General features: G+C 44.9%; 1 protein-coding gene across 7 annotated transcripts in view; it reads left to right on the top strand.

The window, feature by feature from the left end:
• The window catches only part of wdr26a (WD repeat domain 26a), a 122,500-nt gene that overhangs the window by 61,286 nt on the left and 39,896 nt on the right, over window positions 1-21,318 (top strand). For all 7 annotated transcript variants that reach the window (XM_085998102.1, XM_085998098.1, XM_085998097.1 and 4 more), the window contains one exon: window positions 10,797-10,935. In XM_085998102.1, the coding sequence (XP_085854228.1) occupies window positions 10,797-10,935 (139 nt within the window). The remainder of the gene's footprint in view (window positions 1-10,796; window positions 10,936-21,318) is intronic.

Below are 21,318 nucleotides of genomic sequence, written 5' to 3'. Positions count from 1 at the left end.
TATCGAAACATACAAGATTGTGAGGGGGCTTGATCGGTGGATGCGGTGAGGATGTTTCCACTGATGGGTGAGACTAGAACTAGGGGGCATAATCTTAGAATAAGGGGCTGCCCTTTCAAAACTGAGATGAGACACTTCTTCACTCTGAGGGTAGTAAATCTATGGAATTTGCTACCTCAGAGAGCTATGGAAGCTGCAACATTAAATAAATTTAAATCGGAGATAGACAGTTTCCTAGCAGATAAGGGAATTAGGGGTTACGGGGAGCGGGCAGGGAAGTGGACGTGAGTCTAGATTCAGATCAGCCATGATCCTATTGAATGGCGGAGCAGGCGACATCACTCTCAAATTAATGTAAAATTCAATCATATTATGGTCACTTGTCCCTAAAGGCCCCTTTACCACAAGATTATTGATTAGCCCTTTCTCATTACACAGTACCAGATCCAGAATAGCCTGTTCCCTGGGTTGGTTCACATACTGATTCAGGAAACCATCTCGCATGCATTCCAAGAATTTGTCCTTTACACCATTAGTGGTAATTTGATTTGCCCGGTCAATATGTAGATTAAAGTCACCCATGATTACCGTATTGCCCTTGTTACATGCACTTCTAATTTCTTGATTGATACTGTGCCCTACATTACCATTACTGTTTGGTGGCCTATACACAACTCCCACCAATGTTTTCCGCCCTTTGCTGTTTCTTAGCTCCACCCAAACTGATTCCAGTTCTACATCACGATCTGCCGAGCCAAGATCTTTTATCTCTACCATATCGATCTCTGCCCTTATTAACAGCGCTACGCCACCTCCTTTTCCTTTTTGTCTGTCCTTCCTAAATGTTGCGTGTTGTATCCGTGTGTTAATGGAGACACGGAATGCAGGAGCTGGTTTAACAGGTGTTTACTGAACAAAGTCTGGAGGTGAACTAAAAGATACAAGACACTATACAGGCTTATATAGCCCGAGTGGCCACTACCAGCATTACAGTACACAGGGGCTCTTAAAGGCACATACACCACATTGAGTACCCTGGAACATTCAGTTCCCAGCTTTGGTTACCCTGCAACCATGTCTCTGTAATGGCAATTACATCATACCCATTTACTTCTATTAGTACCATTAATTCATCCACCTTGTTGCGAATGCTACGTGCATTTAGATAAAGTGCCTTCACCTTTGCCTGTTTAATATTTTTCTGCACTTTGACCCTCTTCACTGTTGGCCTTTGTTTCTGCTCCCTACTAGTTTTGCTGACTACTTTTCTAACTTGCACTTCCAGCTTTGTTTCTCTCTGTTCTGGGCCCACACTTAGGTTCCCAGCCCCCTGACAAACTAGTTTAAATCCTTCCCAACAGCACTAGCAAACCCCCACTGCGAGGATATTGGTCCCGGTTCTGCCGAGGTGTAATCCGTCCAGCTTGTACAGGTCCCACCTTCCCCAGAATCGGTCCCAATGCCTCAGGAATTTAAAACCCTCCCTCCTCCACCATCTCTCTAGCCACACATTCATCTGGTCTATTCTCCTATTTCTGCTCTTGTTAGCACGTGGCACTGGGAGTAATCCTGAGATTGCTACCTTTTGAGGTCTTGCTTTTTAATTTATTTCCTAGCTCCCTATGTTCTGCTTGCAGGACCTCGTCCCTCTTTCTGCCTATGTCGTTGGTACCGATATGGACCATGACCACTGGCTGTTCACCCTCCCCCTTCAGAATGTCCTGCAGCTGCTCAGTGACATGCTTGACCCTGGCACCAGGGAGGCAACATACCATCCTGGAGTCACGACTGCGGCCACAGAAACGTCTATCTGTTCCCCTTACGATAGAATCCCCTATCGGTATTGCTCTCCTACTCTTCTTCCTCCCCTCCTGTGCAGCTGAGCCACTCGTAGTGCCACAGACTTGGCTCTTGCTGCATTCCCCTGAGAACCATCTCCCCGAGCAGTATCCAAAACGGAAAATCTGTTGGAGAGGGAGATGGACCCAGGGGACTCCTGCACTACCTTACTAGTTCTTTTACACTGTCTGGCAGTCACCCATTCCCTTTCTGCCTGTGCACTCTTTACCTGCGGTGTGACCACCTCGTTAAACATGCTATCCACGCAGATCTCAGCCTCGCAGATGCTCCAGAGCGACCCCAGCTGCAGCTCCAGATCCGAAACACGGATTTCGAGTAGCTGCAGCTGGAGACACTTCCTGCACACTTGTTCGCCCTGGACACCGAAAGTGTCCCTGACTTCCCACATAGCACAGGAGGAGCACTCCACGCTGCCGAGCTGCCCTGCCATGTCCTACCCTTAATTTACTCCCTTTACTTCCTCTAAATTAAAGAATATTAAATACACTAGGGACCCTACTTCACTTTACACACTAACTCTAAACTAGAGACCTTACTTTTACTTTAACGACTGGACTGTAGAAATACTCACCAGGTCCTTCCTCCCAATTGGCTCCTTCCCTGGTTGTGACGTCACTTTAGTGATTTTGCAGTTGTTGTTGTTTGACTGCTCCCGCTCTCGGACTCTCTCCTTGGTGTAAAGTAAGAACCAATTCCTACAGGGTGAAAAGTTAGGAAAAGCAAAGGCGAAGCAAGGGAGCTCCTCCTTCCACTCCTCACCCAACTCCCAGCGCTCTGTTCAAACAGCAGGAGGTTTCCTTGCCCATGCTTGACCTGAAGCCATGAGACTTCATGGGGTCCAGAGTCAATGTTGAGGACTCCCAGGGCCACTCCTTCCTTACTGTATACCACTGTGCTGCCACTCCTGGTGGGTGTGTCCTGCCGGTGGGACAGGACTTACCCAGGGATGGTGATGGAGTCTGGGACATTGGCTGAAAGGTATGATTCTGAGAGCATGACTATGGCAGGCTGTTACTTGACTAGTCTAGACAGCTCTCCCAATTTTGGCACAAGTCCCCAGATGTTAGTGAGGAGGATTTTACAGGGTCGACAGGGCTGGGTGTGCCGTTGTCGTGTCCGAAGTCTGTGCCGAGGTCGATGCTGGGTGGTCCGTCCAGTTTTATTCTTGCTGTTTCTTGTAGCGGTTTGTTACAACTGAGTGGCTTGCTAGGCTATTTCAGAGGGCAGTTAAGAGTCACCCACATTGCTGTGGGTCTGGAGTCATAGAAACATAGAAACTAGGAGCAGGAGTAGGCCATTCGGCCCTTCGAGCCTGCTCCGCCATTCAACGAGATCATGGCTGATCATCCAAACCCTAGCACCCGGTCCCTACACCGACAGCCATCCCACCCAAGCCGTAACCCCACGTATTTAATCCCCCCCTAACACTAAGGGCCAATTTTTTTATCATGGCCAATCAACCTAACCCGCACATCTTTGGACCGTGGGAGGAAACCGGAGCACCCGGAGGAAACCCACGCAAACACGGGGAGAATGTCTGTGTGGAGTTTGCACAGTCACCCAAGGCCGGATTTGAACCCGGGTCCCTGGCGCTGTGAGGCAACAGTGCTAACCACTATGCCACCGTGCTGCCGTCACATATAGGCCAGACCAGGTAAGGACGGCAGATTTCCTTTGTGAACCAGATGATTTTTTTAACGATAATCTGGTAGTTTCATGGTCGCCATTACTGATACTAGCTTTTTATTCCAGATTTATTTAATAAACTCAATTGAAATTCCACGGCTGCTGTGGTGGGATTTGAACTCCAGTTGGACCATGAGAAGGGTGCTTTGCATCATTGAGTCTGTAATTAAAATATTTTACTCTCTGTAGTTCTTCCAGAATAATTAGAATTGAATCACATCACACTCGATGAACTCAGCAAAATTTGACTCCCTTGTGACTTCAGTTGCAGATTGTCACCCCTCGAGTCCTCTGTTTCCATTTTGAATTTTTATAACTTTGGGTAGGTGTGAGGATATGTCCGTGTGTCAATAAAACATACGGCTTTTTTCTTTGTGGCTAATTTTCTCTCCTTTGCTTGTGAAAATTTTGACTGACCATTATTCATGTTATGAGCCTTCATGGTGAGTGTTGCCAAGTTATTTGACCGAAGGCATCCCAGCTAATGCCAGATCCTCATCTGATGGCCCGATACATATGCCACCAGTAGGAACTGCTAGATAGTGATAACGAGCCGGAACCCTGGCTGATTTTTCTGTCTCCAAACAAGTGGCGCTGAGGCCATTTGCAGGACTTTTACTGCCACACTGGCTAGATTACTTTTATTGCCCGTCTCCAGTTGCCCTGAGAAGGGGGTGTGCCGCTTTCTTGCATTGCTGCAGTCTTTGTAATGTTGGTTCTCCCACAATGATAGGTAAGGAATTCCAGGATATTGACCCAGTGATGAAGGATCGGCAGTTTATGTCCAAGTCAGGATGGTGTGTGACTGGGAGATGACGGCGTTCCTATGACTGCTGTTTTTTGTCCTTCTCGGTGGTAGAGGTTGCAGGGGATAGTGCTGTTGAAGTATGCTTGGTGCATAGCTGCCGTATCCTGTAGATAGTATATACTGCAGCAATAGTGACTGAGGGAGTGGATATTGGTTCCAGTGGAGGGGCACCAATCAAGCAAACTGTTAAGTCCTGGTTGGTGTCAAAAGGGAGAAAATATAATTAGGGTAAACTAGCAAGAAATATAAAAATAGGTTGTAAGAGCTGCTACAAGTAAAAAGGTTGATGAAATTTTCCCGTTTCGGGCGAGAGCAGGAAACGGCATCAATACTCCTCAGTGTACCAGAAAAAGAGGTGAAGTGGGGGGACCTGATTAGGACTGGAACAAAGAATGTTCCACACATCCCACGAAAAGGTCGTCTTCTATCTTAGGCAGTCCTTCGGAACGGTAAAGGTGGGCATAGCTAGAACCCACATGTGTTCCTACAGCAACACCTTTTATTGGAGGAAGTGAGTGGAATCAAAGGAGAAGTTGTTCAATGTGAGAACAAGTTCAGCCAGATGGAGGAGGGTGGTGGTGGATGAGGACTGGTTGGGCCTCTGTTCAAAAAAGAAGCGGAGAGCCCTCGGGCCAGCCTGGTGGGGGGTGGAGGTGTAAAGGGATTGGACAACCATGGTGAAAACAACAACTTGTATTTGTATAGCGCCTTTAACGTAGTAAAATGTTCCAAGGTGCAGCACAGGACTATTATAAGAAAAAAAATTGACAATGAGCCACATGAGAAATTAGGGCAGGTGACCAAAAGCTGGGTCAAAGAGGTAGGTTGTAAGGAATGTCTTAACTGAGGAAAGAGAGCTAGCGAGGCGGAGATGTTTAGGCAGAGAATTCGAGCTTGGGGCCTAGGCAGCAGAAGGCACAGCCACCAATGGTTCAGCGATTATAATCAGGGATGCTCAAGAGGGCAGAATTAGAAGAGCGCAGGTATCTCGGGGTTGTGGGGCTGAAGGAGATTACAGAGATAGGGAGGGGTGAGGTCATGGCGGGATTTGAAAACAAGGATGAGAATTTTGAAATCGAGGCGCTGCTTAACCGGGAGCCAATGTAGGTCAGTGAGCACAGGGGTGATGGGCAAACAGGACTTGGTGCGAGTTAGGACACGGGCAGCCGAGTTTTGGATGACCTCAAGCTTACGTAGGGTAGAATGTGGGAGGCCAGCCAGGAGTGCGTTGGAATAGTCAGGTCTAGAGGTAACAAAGGCAGGATGAGGGTTTCAGCAGTGGATGAGCTGAGGCAAGGGCAGAGATGGGCGATGTTATGGAGGTGAAAATAGGTGGTCTTTGTTATGCTGCGGATGTGTGGTCAGAAGCTCATTTCAGGGTCAAATATGACACCAAGGTTGCGAACAGTGTGGTTCAGCCTCAGACAGATGTTAGGGAGAGGGATGGAGTCAGTGGCTAGGGAACGGAGTTTGTGGCGGGGACCGAAAACAATGGCTTCAGTCTTCCCAATATTTAATTGGAGAAAATTTCTGCCCATCCAGAACTGTGTCGGACAAGCAAAAGGAGACAGTTACGGCCAGGAAACTGTTAAATTGGCGGAGGGCGTCGGAAGAGTCATGGATGTAGGTAGGAAGAGACTGGGCAAAAGGAGAAAATACAGTCAAGATGAGAAGAAATCAGCTCCATGGGGCAAGTACAGGTTAAAACGATGGGTCTACCAGGGCAGTCCTGTTTGTGGATCTTGGGAAGGAGGTAGAAACGGACTGTGTGGGGTTGGAGGACTGAGGTTGGAGGCCGTGGAGGGAAGATCTCCAGAGATGAGGTCAGTGGCAGTCTTTGAAATGATAACTTGATGTTCGGTGGTGGGTCACGGTCCAGGAGGAGGTAAGAGGAGCTGTCAGAGTTGACGTTCAGCCTCCGCTGCTCCAAGCGCCTTGAGTAGTTTATTACATTACAGGCACTATATAAATGTAAGGCTTTGTTGTCTACTGGTGTTAGGACCGTGAATATAACCCCTGGCCAACCTTCCCTATAAGCTGCCTGGCTCTCTGCTGGTCCCGCGTAGCCCGAGGCCGACTTTTGTATTGTTGGCCGCGCAGCCCCTTAACGGGGCCGTGCACCCGAAATAAAATTACTGGGAACATTGTCCCTGGGTGTGACGTTTCAGCCATTTTGGCTTAATTGTTATATTTATATTAGATTTACTTCAAGTACATTAGGTTCTATAATACATTGGTGCACATGTTGAGGGGTGAATTCCACCACACCAGCAAAAAATTGCACTCATGCTTGTCCAACTGGTTGAATGTCCTGATTCATGACTTTCTTTTCTGGATGCAGAACCTTCCTGATTGGGGGAAGTCCATAAAAGGCAAGCAAACAGAAATTTGCACTGTTGGTCTGTATGGCTGGACTGAACAATAAACAAAGCATGTCAACCATTTATATGGCTGCTCTAAGTGCTACTGTTTCTGGGGGCACAAAGACAAAAACACAAGGTGCCTTGGTGTCTGAGGCAGCATTACTGCCTCATTTATCTTGCCGTACAACTGCCACAGAAAATTATGTCGGTTCCTTTGTATACTCCCACACAATTTCCTGATACTGACTACGCCCAGTGTACTTGGGCATTTATCCCGGAACATTCCCCGTACCCCAATGCTTGGAAAAATCAAAATACCTGAATTGTAGGACATTTTAACCTAAAGTTGACCTGAACTTCTTTTATCTCTGGAATTAATGTGCTAGAAATGTTTCTTTTCCACCCCGCAAGTCCCCTCTGTGGGATAGAAGCAAAAGACGGGAAGGAGGAAAGCAAATGTGGCAGTCAGAGAAATCAAGGGTTTAAATCAAACATGGCCACAGTAAATAATAATTCTGAAAGGTAAAAAAAAAGCCTGAAGGCTTTGTGTCTTAATGCGAGGAGCATTCGTAATAAGGTGGATGAATTAGCTGCGCAAATAGATGTAAACAGATATGATATTGGGATTACGGAGACATGGCTCCAGGGTGACCAAGGCTGGGAATTCAACATCCAGGGGTATTCAATATTCAGGAAAGACAGGCAAAAAGGAAAAGGAGGTGGGTAGCATTGCTGGTTAAAGAGGAGATTAACACAATAGTATGGAAGGATATCAGCTCTGATGATGTGGAATCTGTATGGGTAGAACTGAGAAATACCATGGGGCAGAAAACGTTAGTGGGAGTTGTATACAGACCCCCAAACAGTAATGCTGAGGTTGGGGATGGCATTAAACGGGAAATTAGAGACACATGCAATAAGGGCACAGCGGTTATCATGGGTGACTTTAATCAACATATAGATTGGGCTAACCAAATTAGTAACAATACTGTGGAGGAGGAATTCCTGGAGTGTATACGGGATGGTTTCCTGGACCAATATGTCGAGGAACCAACCGGAGATCAGGCCATCTTAGACTGGGTATTATGTAATGAGAGAGGATTAATTAGCAATCTTGTTGTGCGAGGCCCCTTTGGGCGGAACGATCATAATATGATAGAATTCTTCATTAAGACGGAGAGTGAAGTATTTGACTCAGAGACTAGGGTCCTGAATTTAAATAAAAGAAACTACGATAGTATGAGGCGCAAGTTGGCTAGGATGGATTGGGGAATGTTACTTAAAGGGTTGACAGTGGATAGGCAATGGTAAACATTTAAAGATCGCATGGATGAACTACAGAATTTCTTCATTCCTGTTTGGCATAAAAATAAAACAAAAAAGGTGACTCAACCGTGGCTAACAAGGGCAATTAGGGATAGCATAAGATCCAAGGAGAGGACATACAAATTGGCCAGAAAAAGCAGCAAACCTGAGGATTGGGAGCAGTTTAGGATTCAGCAAAGGAGGACAAAGGGATTAATTAAGAGGGGGGAAATAGAGTATGAGAGTAAGCTTGCAGGGAACATAAAAACTGACTGTAAAAGCTTCGTCTATAGATATGTGAAGAGAAAAAGATTGGTGAAGTCAAGCGTAGGTCCCTTGCAGTCAGAATCAGGGGAATTTATAATGGGGAACAAAGAAATGGCAGACCAATTAAATACATACTTTGGTTCTGTCTTCACAAAGGAGGACACAAATAACCTCCCAGAGATGTCGGGGAACATAGGGTCTGATGAAAGGGAGGAACTGAAAGAAATCAGTATTTGTAGGGAAATGGTGTTAGGGAAATTGACGGGATTGAAGGCCGATAAATCACCAGAACCTGATAATCTACATCCTAGGGTACTTAAGGAAGTGGCCCTAGAAATAGTAGATGCATTGCTGGTCATCTTCCAAAATTCTATAGACTTGAACAGTTCCCATGGATTGGAGGGTAGCTAATGTAACCCCACTATTCAAAAAAGGTGGTAGAGAGAAAACGGGGAATTATAGACCGGTAAGCCTGACATCGGTAGTGGGGAAAATGCTAGAGTCCATTATAAAAGATGTAATAGCAGAGCACTTGGAAAACAGTGATAGGATCGGACAAAGTCAACATGGATTTACAAAAGGTAAATCGTGCTTGACTAATCTATTGGAATTTTTTGAGGATGTAACTGGTAGAATAGATGAGGGAGAACCAGTGGATGTGGTGTATTTGGACTTTCAGAAGGCTTTCGATAAGGAACCGCATAAGAGATTAGCGTGTAAAGTTAAAGCACATGGGATTGAGGGTAAGGTACTGATTTGGATAGAGAACTGGGTGGCTGATAGAAAGCAAAGAGTTGGAATAAACGGGTCTTTTTCCGAGTGACAGGCGGTGACTAGTGGGGTACCGCAGGGATCGGTGCTAGGACCCCAGCTATTCACAATATATATTAATGATCTAGACGAGGGAACTAGATGTAATATCACCAAGTTTGCAGACGACACAAAGCTGGGTGGGTGTGTGTGCTGTGAGGAGGATGCCGAGAAACTCCAGTATGATTTGGACAGGTTGGGTAATTGAGCAGATGCATGGCAGATGCAGTATAATGTGGTTAAATGCAAGGTTATCCACTTTGGTGGCAAAAGGATTATTATCTGAACGGCAATAGATTGGGAGAAGGGGAAGTGCAACGAGACCGGAGTGTCCTTGTGCACCAGTCGCTGAAGGTAAGCATGCAGGTGCAGCAGGCGGTTAAGAAGGCAAATGGTATGTTGGCCTTCGTAGCGAGAGGGTTCGAGTACAGGAGCAAGGATGTCGTGCTGCAGTTGTACAGGACCTTGGTGAGACCGCACCTTGAGTATTGTGTGCAGTTTTGGTCGCCTTATCTGAGGAAGGATGTTCTTGCCATGGAGGGAGTGCAGCGAAGATTCACCAGATTGATACCTGGGATGGCAGGAATGACGGATGAGGAGAGATTGGGTCGATTGGGCTTATATTCGCTGGAGTTTAGAAAAATGAGAGGGGATCTCATTGAAACTTATCAAATTCTAACAGGACTAGATGCAGGAAGGATGTTCCCGATGGTTGGGGAGTCCAGAACCAGGGGTCACAGTCTGAAGATAAGGGGTAAGTCATTTAGGACTGAGATGAGGAGGAATTTCTTCACCCAGAGAGTGGTGAACCTGTGGAACTCTCTACCACAGAAGGCAGTTGAGGCCAATTCATTAAATATATTCAAGAAGGAGTTGGATATATTTCTTAAGGCTAAAGGGATCAAGGGGTATGGGGAGAAAGCAGGGACCGGGTACTGAGTTTAGATGATCAGCCATGATCTCATTGAATGGCGGTGCAGGCTCGAGGGGCCGAATGGCCTACTCCTGCTCCTATCTTCTATGTTTCTAAAAGAAAGTGCTATTCTTTTTAACCGATCCTAGCATTCAGTGTAAGTAAACCAAGGATGTTAGCCAGCCAATCTAGCTTTATTGGGCGATTCAGCTGAGCTAGCTCAAGCTCATGAGCATTCTGTTGTTGCTATGTTTCTGGGTAGCCTCAACTTCAGACAGGAACTTCGTTTCTTTATGCTACTTTGTGACTATCACATGAAAGTTGAGCATGTGAAGTTAAATGTTAGCTATCTTCACTATGGTTTTCCTCAAACTTAGTGTAGTTTAACACCGCATACACACCTTGCTTTCTACCTGCTGTTTGGTTTCTCTTCTGAAACTCTATTTACTTTGGAGAATTTCATTGTTCTCCTGTTCAAGCTTTGCTGCCTCTGGTAATAATCTGAGAAATTTTTCAGAATTAAGCTGTGTACAACTAAGGTGTTCAGACCAACATGGAACCAACCTCTTTAAGGGCCTGTGACCTAGGTTTTTCTCCTTGCAGGTGGTATATATTTATTTGTATGTGATGGTCAAAGAATGAAGAAGACTACTAAATGTGGGTAATCTAGTGCTCCTTGGGTAGTGCTAAATCTGCCCGTGCTGTTGTGATGGTGGACTGTATAGCTCTTAAAACCGAGTGCACAAAAAGGCAAAAGTTCTCATTTTAAAGTTTTTTTTTAAAGGAAACAGTTCCCTTGCTACACACAGCAGATCCTCACAGAGCACTGCAATGAGGTGTGGTTCTGCAAGTTCTCCAATGATGGCACTAAATTAGCAACAGGATCCAAAGACACCACGGTTATTATATGGCAGGTTGATCCAGTAAGTACCATGGCTATGGGAAACCAAAGCCCCTGTATTCCTCAAGTCACGATTCATGGTCAATTGTTTTAATAAACTCGGCGTACACCTATTTTTCCAAGGAATTGCATTGTTTCTCCACAGTGCTTAAAACCTGTCATAGGTTATATCGAATCATTAATGAACTGCACGTGTTGTCTGAAGTGCAACATTTCCACAAATTGTGTTTTCTCTCAACTTTGTCCCCTCATTAATGCTGGTAGCACTGCAGTACCTCACCCAGGCAGCAGTAGTCATTCCTTATGCCTGAGACTATACGTTATGTTGGAAGTCCATCATCCATTGAGGGCAATCGCCAGTTCTGTTACATAAGAATTAGGAGCAGGAGTAGGCCATATGGCGCCTCGAGTCTGCTCCACCATTCAATAAGATCATGGCTGATCCTCAACTTCAACTCGCTTTCCTGCCCTATCCCCATATCCCTTAATTCCTCTGAAGTCCAAAAATCTATCTATCTCAGCCTTGAATGTACTCAACGACTGAGCATCCACAGCACTTTAGGGCAAGAGAATTCCAAAGATTCACAACCCTCTTAGTGAAGACATTCCTCCTCATCTCAGTCTTAAAAGGCCGGCCCCTTAGCCTGAGACTATGCCACCCTAGTTCTAGACTTTCCAGCCAGGGAAGCAACCTCTCCGCATCTACCCTGTCAATCCCCTTCAGAATCTTATATGTTTCAGTGAGATCACCTCTCATTCTTATAGGCCCAATCTGCTCAATCTCTCTTCATAGGACAACCCTTTCATCCCAGGAATCAATCTAGTGAACCTTCGTTACACCGCCTCGAAGGCAAGTATTATCGTTCCTTCACTAAGGAGACCAAAACTGTGCACAGTACTCCAGCTGTGGTCTCACCAGAGCCCTGTACAATTGTAGTAAGACTTCCTTACCCTTGTACTCCAACCCCTTTGCAATAAAGGCCAAAATGCCATTTACCTTCCTAATTGCTTGCTGTACCTGCAGGCTAACTGTGTTTCCTGTACTAGGACTCCTAAATCTCTCTGAACACCAACATTTAATAGTTTCTCACCATTTAAAAATTATCCTGCTTTTCTATTCTTCCTACCAAAGTGAATAACCTCTCATTTCCCCACATTATACTCCATCTGCCACCTTAAGGGCGGCACGGTGGCATAGTGGTTAGCACTGTTGCCTCACCGCGCCAGGGACCCGGGTTCAAATCCAGCCTCGGGTGACTGTCTGTGTGGAGTTTGCACATTCTCCCCGTGTTTGCGTGGGTTTCCTCCGGGTGCTCCGGCTTCCTCCCACAGTCCAAAGATGTGCGGGTTAGGTTGATTGGCCATGATAAAAATTGGCCCTTAGTGTTAGGGGGGATTAAATACGTGGGGTTACGGGGATAGGGCTTGGGTGGGATGGCTGTCGGTGTAGGGACCGGGTGCTAGGGTTTGGATGATCAGCCATGATCTCGTTGAATGGCGGAGCAGGCTCGAAGGGCCGAATGGCCTACTCCTGCTCCTATCTTCTATGTTTCTATGTTTATTGCCCACTCATTTAACTTGTCTATATTCCTTTGCAGGCTCTTTGCATCCCCCTCATATCTTAATTTTCCACCTAGCTTGGTATGATCAGCAAACTTGGATACATTGCATTCGGTCTCTTCATCCAAGTCATTAATACAGATTGTAAATAGCTGAGGCCCAAGCGTTGATTCTTGCGGCACTCCACGTGTCACAGCCTGCCAATCTGAAAATGATCCATTTATCCCTACTGTCTGTTTTCTGTCTGTTAACCAATCCTTTATCCATGCTAATACCTTACCCCCAACCCCATGTGCCCTTAATAACAGAAAACGCTGGAAAAACTCAGCAGGCCAGGCAGCATCCGTGGAGAGAGAAAGTGAGTTAACGTTTCAGGTCGATGACCTTTCGTCAGAACTGGAAAAAAGCAGGAAATGGAAAGCAAGTTTAGGGCTGGGAAAAGGGGGAGGGGATGAAAGAACAAAAGGGAAGGTCAGTGATAGGATAGAAAGCAGGAGAGATTAAGAGACATTAAGAGATATTCAAGGCAAGAGGAGGTGGTAATGGGACAGGTTAAGGAACAAAGGATGGCTCTAGATGAAGTGTGAATTGCGCTGGCAGAATGAAGGACAGCTGCCGTGTGGGAGGGAGGAAAAAAAGGGCCAAACAGAAAGTGTGGATGAAAAAAAAGAATATATATATATGATAGGGGTCGAGGTTATGATCTGAAATTGTTGAACTCTGTGTCGAGTCCAGAGGGCTTTAGAGTGCCTAATCGAAAGATGAGGTGCTGTTCTTCGAGCTTACGTTGAGCTTCCGTGGAACAATGCAAGAGGTCGAGGACGGTGTGGTCTGAGTGGGAATGGGGCGGTGAATTAAAGTGACAGGCCACCGGGAGCACGGGGTCCCCCTTACGGACTGAACGGAGGTGTTCCGCAAAGCGGTCACCCAATCTGCGTTTGGTTTCCCCAATGTAGAGGAGACCACATCATGAGCAGCGAATACAGTATCTTGTTTAACAACCTTTTTATGTGGCAGGGTAGGTAGCATAGTGGTTGTTACTAGACTAGTAATCCAGAGGCCTGGATTAATGAACCGGAGGTGTGAGTTTCCACCATGGCAGCTGGGGAATTTTAATTCAGTTAATTAAATAAATCTGGAATAAAAAGCTAGTATCAGTAATGATGACCATGAAACTACCAGATTGTTGTTAAAAATCCATCTGGTACATTAATGTCCTTTAGGGAAGGAAATCTGCCCTATATGTGACTCTAGACCCACAGCAATGTGCTTGACTCTTAACTGCCCTTTGAAATGGCCTAGCAAGCCACTCAGTTGTATTCAAGAAGGTGGCTCACCACCACCACCTTCTCGAGGGCAATTAGGGATGGGCAATAAATGCAGGCCTTGCCAGCGACGCCCACATCCCGTGAATATATAAAAAGAAAACCTTATCGAATGCCTTTTGGAAATCCAAATATACTACATCCACTAGTTCCCCTTTATCGACCCTGCTAGTTACATCCTCAAAAAACTCTAATAAATAGGTCAAACACGATTCCCCTTTCATAAAACCATGTCGATTCTGCCTAATCATACTATGATTTTCTAAGTACCCTGTTACCACTTCCTTAATAATGGATTCCAGCATTTTCCAGACAACTTATGTCAGGCTAACTGACCTATAGTTCACGGTTTTCTCTCTCCCTCCTTTCTTGAATAGCAAGGTTACATTTGCTACCTTCCAATATGCTGGGACCTTTCCTGAATCTAGAGAATTTTGGAAGATCACAACCAATGCATTCACCATCTCTGCAGCCACCTCTTCGAACCCATAAAGAAGTTTTTGATGTAGTCCATCAGGTCCAGGAGATTTGTCCGCTTTTAGTCCCATTAGTTTCTCAAGTACTTTTTCTCTACTGATACTAATTACTTTAAGTTTCTTACTCTCGTTAGCCCCTTGGTTCCCCACTATTTTTGGTATACTTTTTGTGTCTTCTACTGTGAAGACAGATACAAAATATTTGTTTAAAGTCTCTGCCATTTCCTTATTCCCCAATATAATTTCTCCTATCTCAGCCTCTATGTGACCAACGCTTACTTTTACTACTATTGTAGAAGCTCTTACAATCTGTTTTTATATTTCTTGCTAATTTACTCTCATTCTATTTGTCCCTTTTTATCAATTTTTTGGTCATCCTTTGCTGGTAGGCAAATGGTATGTTGGCCTTCATAGTGAGAGCATTCGAGTACAGGAGCAAGGATGTCTTGCTGCAGTTGTACAGGGCCTTGGTGAGACCACACCTTGAGCATTGTGTGCAGTTTTGGTCACCTTATCTGAGGAAGGATGTTCTTGCCATGGAGAGAGTGCAGCTAAGATTCACCAGACTGATACCTGGGATGGCAGGAATGACGTATGAGGAGAGATTGGGTCGATTAGGCTTATATTCGCTAGAGTTTAGAAGAATGAGAGGGGATCTCATTGAAACTTATAAAATTCTAACGGCTAGACAGACTAGATGCAGGAAGGATGTTCCCGATGGTGGGGGAGTCCAGAACCAGGGGTCACAGTCTAAGGATAAGGGGTAAGGACTGAGATGAGGAATTTCTTCACCCAGAGAGTGGTGAACCTGTGGAATTCTCTACCACACAAGGCAATTGAGGCCAATTCATTAAATATATTCAAGAAGGAGTTCGATATATTTCTTAAGGCTAAAGAGATATGGGGAGAAAGCAGGGACAGGGTACTGAATTTGGATGATCAGCCATGATCTCATTAAATGGCAGAACAGGCTCGAGGGGCTGAATGGTCTACTCCTGCTCCTATCTTCTATGTTTCTAAAGCTCTCCCAATCCTCAGGCTTACTGCTATTCTTTGCAATATTATAAGCCTCTTCTTTTAATCTAATACTATCCTTAACTTCTTTAGTTAGCCACGGATGGCTCACTTTTCCCATGGAGCTTTTATTTCTCAATGGAATGTATGTTCATTGAGAATTTTGGAATATTTCTTTAAATGAATGCCACTGCTTATCTACTGTCATACCTTTAATCTAATTTCCCAATCTACCTTAGCCAACTCACCCCTCATACCTACGTAATTTGGCTTTGTTTAAGTTTAAGACTGCAGTGTCGGACTTAGAATTCCACATCGAGTTTGAAAGTGACATTCTTATCATATTATGATCACTCTTTCCTAGAGGATCCTTTACTATAAGATTACTAATTAACCCTGTCTCATTACACAAAACAAGGTCTAAAATGGCCTGTTTCCTGGTTGGTTCCATGACGCATTGTACTAGGTAACTGTCTCGAATACATTCCATGAACTCGTCCTCCAGATTACCCCTGCCAATTTGATTTGCCCAATCTATATGCAGATTAAAGTCCCCCACGATTACTGTATTACCTTTATTACAAGCAACTATTATTTCTTGATTAATACTCTACAATGGTATAGCTACTGTTGGGCCTATAAACGACTCCCACCACTGTTTTCTGCCCTTTGTTATTTCTGATCTCCACCCATACTGATTCTACTTCCTGATCTTCTGAACCAAGATCCTTTCTCACTACTGTCCTTATGTCATCATTAATTATCAGGACTACACACCCCCACCCCCCACCCCCCGTTCCAGTCTGCCTGTCTTTTCGATAAGTCAAGTACCCTGGAATATTTAGTTCCCAACCCTGGTCACCTTGCAGCCATGTCTTTGATGGCTATTACATCATACCCATTTATCACTATCTGTGCCACTAACTTGTCTACCTTGTTAGAATGCTTCGTGCATTCAGGTAAAGAGCCTTTAGTTTTAACCTTTTTACCATTATTCCCATCTTTCATCTTATTTGCTGATGCACGATTACCTTTAAACTCTCTGTCCCTTCCTGCCACACACTGCTTATCTTTACCCCAATTGCTCCATTGCCTTAACTTTTCTCTTTTTAGATTTCTGAATTTCCCCTCACCTCCCCCCTCTACAGCCAGGACACTGGTCTCAGCCCAGTTTAAATACAGACCGTCCCAACGGAACATAAGATAAGAACATAAGAAATAGGAGCAGGAGTAGGCCAATCGGCCCCTCGAGCCTGCTCCACCATTCAATAAAATCATAGCTGATCTGATCCTAACCTCAAATCTTCTATCACTCTCCATCCCACCCGAACCCATGTGATCTCCCGGGAGAGGCAAAAAACCCAATGGCCAATTTGGGAGAAAAAATCTGGGAAATTCCTCTCCGACCCATCTAGGCGATCGAAACTTGTCCAGGAGATCACTCTGTCCCTATATTTTCTACAGTACTTACCTTCTGTAAAGGCGATCTCCACCCCAGCCAGGAACAGCAATAAAACCATCTCCTGAAATCTAACACAGAATTAGAACACAAGAAGTAGGAGCAGAACCAGGCTACACGGCCCCTGGGCCCGCTCCACTACCCACAGGGCCATGACCATTCCGAACCTAGACTCATGTCCAATTTCCTGCCCACTCCCCATAACCCTTAATTCCCTTTACTTCTAGGAAACTATCTATTTCTGTTTTAAATTTATTTAATGATGTAGCTTCCACAGCTTTCTGGGGCAGCAAATTCCACAAACCTACCACCCTCAGTGAAGAAGTTTCTCCTCATCTCAGTTTTGAAAGAGCAGCCCCTTATTTTAAGATTATGCCCCCTAGTTCTAGTTTCACCCATCATTGGGAGCATCCACCCGATCAAGACCCTTCACAATCTTATATGTTTCAATAAGATCGCCTCTCATTCTTCTGAACTCCAATGAGTAGAGTCCCAATCTACTCAATCTCTCCTCATATGACCACCCCCTCATCCCCGGGATTAACCGAGTGAACCTTCTTTGTACTGACTTGAGAGCAAGTATGTCTTCTTAAGTATGGACACCAAAACTGTATGCAGTATTCCCGGTGCGGTCTCACCAATACCTTGTACAACTGCAGCAATACCTGCCTGTTTTTATATTCTATCCCCCTAGCAATAAAAGCCAACATTCCATTGGCCTTCTTGATCACCTGCTGCACCTGCATACTAACTTTTTGAGTTTCGTGCACCAGGACCCCCAGATCCCTTTGTACTACAGTACTTTCCAGTTTCTTGCCATTAAGATAATAACTTGCTCTATGATTTTTCCTGCCAAAGTGCATAACCTCACGCTTTCCAGTATTGTATTCCATCTGCCAAATCTCTGCCCACTTACTTAGCCTGTCTATGTCCCTTTGCAGGTTTTTTATGTTCTCCTCACTCACTGCTTTCCCTCCCATCTTTGTATCATCTGCAAACTTTGATATGTTACACTCGGTCCCCTCCTCCAAATCGTTAATATAGATTGTAAAGAGTTGAGGACCCAGCACTGACCCCTGCGGAACACCACTAGTTACTAATTGCCAGTCTGAGAACAAACCATTTATCCCAATTCTCTGCTTTCTGTTAGAGAGCCAATCCTCCACCCACGCCAGAATATTACCCCCAAACACGTGATTTTTTATCTTGAGCAATAATCTTTTGTGTGGCACCTTGTCAAATGCCTTTTGGAAGTCTGAATACACTACGTCCACTGGTTCCCCTTTATCCACCCTGTATGTTACTTCCTCAAAGAACTCAAGCAAATTTGTCAAACATGACTTCCCCTTCATGAAACCATGCTGAGTTTGTCCTATTAAATTATGTTTATCCAAATGTCCCGCTACTGTCTCCTTAATAATGGACTCTAACATTTTACCAACCACAGATGTTAGGCTAACAGGTCTATAGTTTCCAGCCTTCTGCCTACTACCCTTTTTAAATAAGGGTGTTACATTAGCAGTTTTCCAATCTGCCGGGACCTTTGCTGAGTCCAGGGAGTTTTGGAAAATTATTACCAATGCATCCACAATCCCTACCGCCACTTCCCTCAAGACCCTAGGATGCAAGCCATCAGGTCCAGGGGATTTATCCGCCTTGAGTCCCATTATTTTACCGAGTACCACTTCCTTAGTGATTTTAATCGTATTTAGCTCCTCCCCCCCCTAGAGCCCCCTGTTTGTCCAGTGTTGTGATATTCTTAGTGTCCTCTACCGTAAAGACTGATACAAAATATTTGTTCAGCATTTTAGCCATCTCCATGTTTCCCACCATTAATTTCCTGGTCTCATCCTCTAAGGGACCAACATTTACTTTAGCCACGCTGTTTCTTTTTATATAACTATAGAAACTTTTGCTATCTGTTTTTATATTTTTTGCTAATTTACTTTCATAATCTATCTTCCCTTTCTTAATCAATCTTTTAGTTAATTTTTGCTGTCTTTTAAAGACTTCCCAATCTTCTATCCTCCCACTAGATTTGGCTACCTTATATGCCCTTGTTTTTAGTCGGATACTATCCTTAATTACTTTACTTAGCCACGGATGGCTCTCTTTTCTTTTACACCCTTTTTTCCTCCGTGGAATATATTTTTTTTGGAAGTTGTAAAATAGCTCCTTAAATGTACACCACTGATCATGTACCGTCTTATCCTTTAATCTATTTTCCCAGTCCACTCTAATCAATTCCGCTCTCATACCTTCATAGTCTCCTTTATTCAAGCTCAGCACGCTTGTTTGAGATCCAACCTTCTCACCCTCTAATTGAATATGGAATTCAACCATGTTATGGTCACTCATTCCAAGGGGATCCTTTACTAGGACATTTTTAATTAATCCTGTCTCATTACACAGGACCAGATCTAAGGTTGCTTGCCCCCTGGTCGGTTCAGTTACATACTGCTCAAGAAACCCATCCCTAATACACTCAATGAACTCATCCTCAAGGCTGCTCTGCCCAATTTGATTTGTCCAGTTAATATGATAGTTAAAATCCCCCATAATTATAGCTGTTCCCTTATTACAAGCCTCAACTATTTCCTGATTAATACTCCGTCCAACAGAGTTGCAACTGTCCACCCAAACTGTTTCACTATCCTGCTCTTTTGACCCAACATCATTTCTCTGTATTACAGTGATTCCTTCCTTTATTAACATAGCCACCCCACCTCCCCTTCCTTCCTGCCTGTCCTTCCTGATTGTTAAATACCCTGGTATGTTTAATTCCCAGTCATGGTCACCCTGCAGCCATGTTTCTGTAATGGCCACAAGATCATACCCATATGTAGTTATTTGTGCCGTTAACTCATTCATTTTGTTACGAATGCTACGTGCATTCAGATAAAGAACTTTCAAATATGTTTTGTGACACTTAGTTCCTGTTTTTTCCCCTTTTACTACTTTACCTTTTACTCCATACCTTCTGTCCCTTCCTGACACGTTCTGTTTTTTAATTCCCCCACTGCTACCTAAGTCTATGACCTTCTCCGTTGTAATTTCTATTATTTGCTCTCTAGAAACCTCCCCCCCACTAATTAGTTTAAAGCCCTCTCTACAGCCCTAGTTTTACGATTCGCCAGGACTCGAGTCCCAGCACTGGCCAAGTGGAGTCCGTCCCAACGGAACAGCTCCCTCCTGCCCCAGTACTGGTGCCAGTGTCCCAAGAAGCAAAACCCATTTCTCCCACACCAGTCTTGAGCCACGCATTTAACTCTTTAATTTTATTTATCCTAGCCACATTCGCTCGTGGCTCAGGTAATAACCCAGAGATTATTACCCTTGAGGTTCTGTTTTTTAATTTGACCCCTAGCTGCTCATACTCCTTTAACAGAACCTTCTTGTCCTATCTACGTCGTTTGTACCAACATGGACCACAACAACTGGATCCTCCCCCTCCCACTCCAAGTCTCTTTCCAGCCCAGAAGAGATGTCCTTAACCCTGGCACCGGGCAGGCAACACAGCCTTCGGGACTCCAGCTCTTGACTGCAGAGAACCCTATCTATCCCCCTAATGATACTATCCCCTACCACTACAACATTTCTTTTTACTCCCTCCACTTGAATGGCCCCCTGTACCACGGTGCTGTGGCCAGGTTGTTCGTCCTCCCTACAGTCCCCGCTCCCGCCCTCACAGGGAGTAAGAACCTCGATCCTGCTTGACAAGAGCAAGGGCTGCGGCTCCTTCAACACTACCTCCTGAATCCCTGTACAGCTCCCTCTTTCCCCAGTACTGGTGCCTTCCTGTCACACGCTGCTTATCTTTACCCCAATCACTACATTGCTCCATTGCCTTGACTTTTCTCTCTAGATTTCTGAATTTCCCCTCACCTGACCCCACCTCTCCCCCCTTTAGTTTAAAGCCCTATCTATAGCCAGGACGCTGGTTCCAGCCCAGTTTAAATAGAGACCGTCCCAACGGAACAGCTCCCTTTTTCCCCAGTACTGGTGCCAGTGCCCCATGAATTGAAACGCCTTCCCACGCCAGTCTTTGAGCCACGCATTTAACTCTCTGATCTGCTTGTCCCTATGCCAATTTGCGCATGGCTCAGGTAGTAATCCAGAGATTATTACCTTTTTGAGGTTCTGCATTTTAATTTGGACCTTCGCTCATCAAACTCCGCAGAATTCATTCCTAGTTCTACCTATGTCATTGGTTCCTACATGGACCACAACAACCGGAACCTCCCCCTCCCACTCCAAATCTTCTCCAGCTGCGAGGAGATATCCTTAACCTTGGCACCAGACAGGCAACACGGCCTTCGGAATTCCCGATTGCGGCTGCAGAGAACAGTTTCAATTTTTATCCTATCAAGCATCTCCACTACCTCCTCCTTCACTGTGTCTATGGCAGCATTTGTTTTCACCAAGGAAGAGGATGCTGCCATAGACATAGTGAAGGAGGAGGTAGTGCAGATACTTGATATGATAAAAATTGATAAAGAGGATGTATTAGAAAGGGAAATCACCAGAAGCGGATGGGGTGTATCCTAGGATGCGGAGGGAATTGAGGGAGG

This window comes from Somniosus microcephalus, chromosome 9, assembly GCF_052327205.1.
Source record: "Somniosus microcephalus isolate GS21.2 chromosome 9, FLI_Smic_1.0, whole genome shotgun sequence".
In the NCBI taxonomy this organism is placed as follows: Eukaryota; Metazoa; Chordata; class Chondrichthyes; order Squaliformes; family Somniosidae; genus Somniosus; species Somniosus microcephalus.
This window is presented reverse-complemented; position numbering and strand designations above follow the sequence as displayed.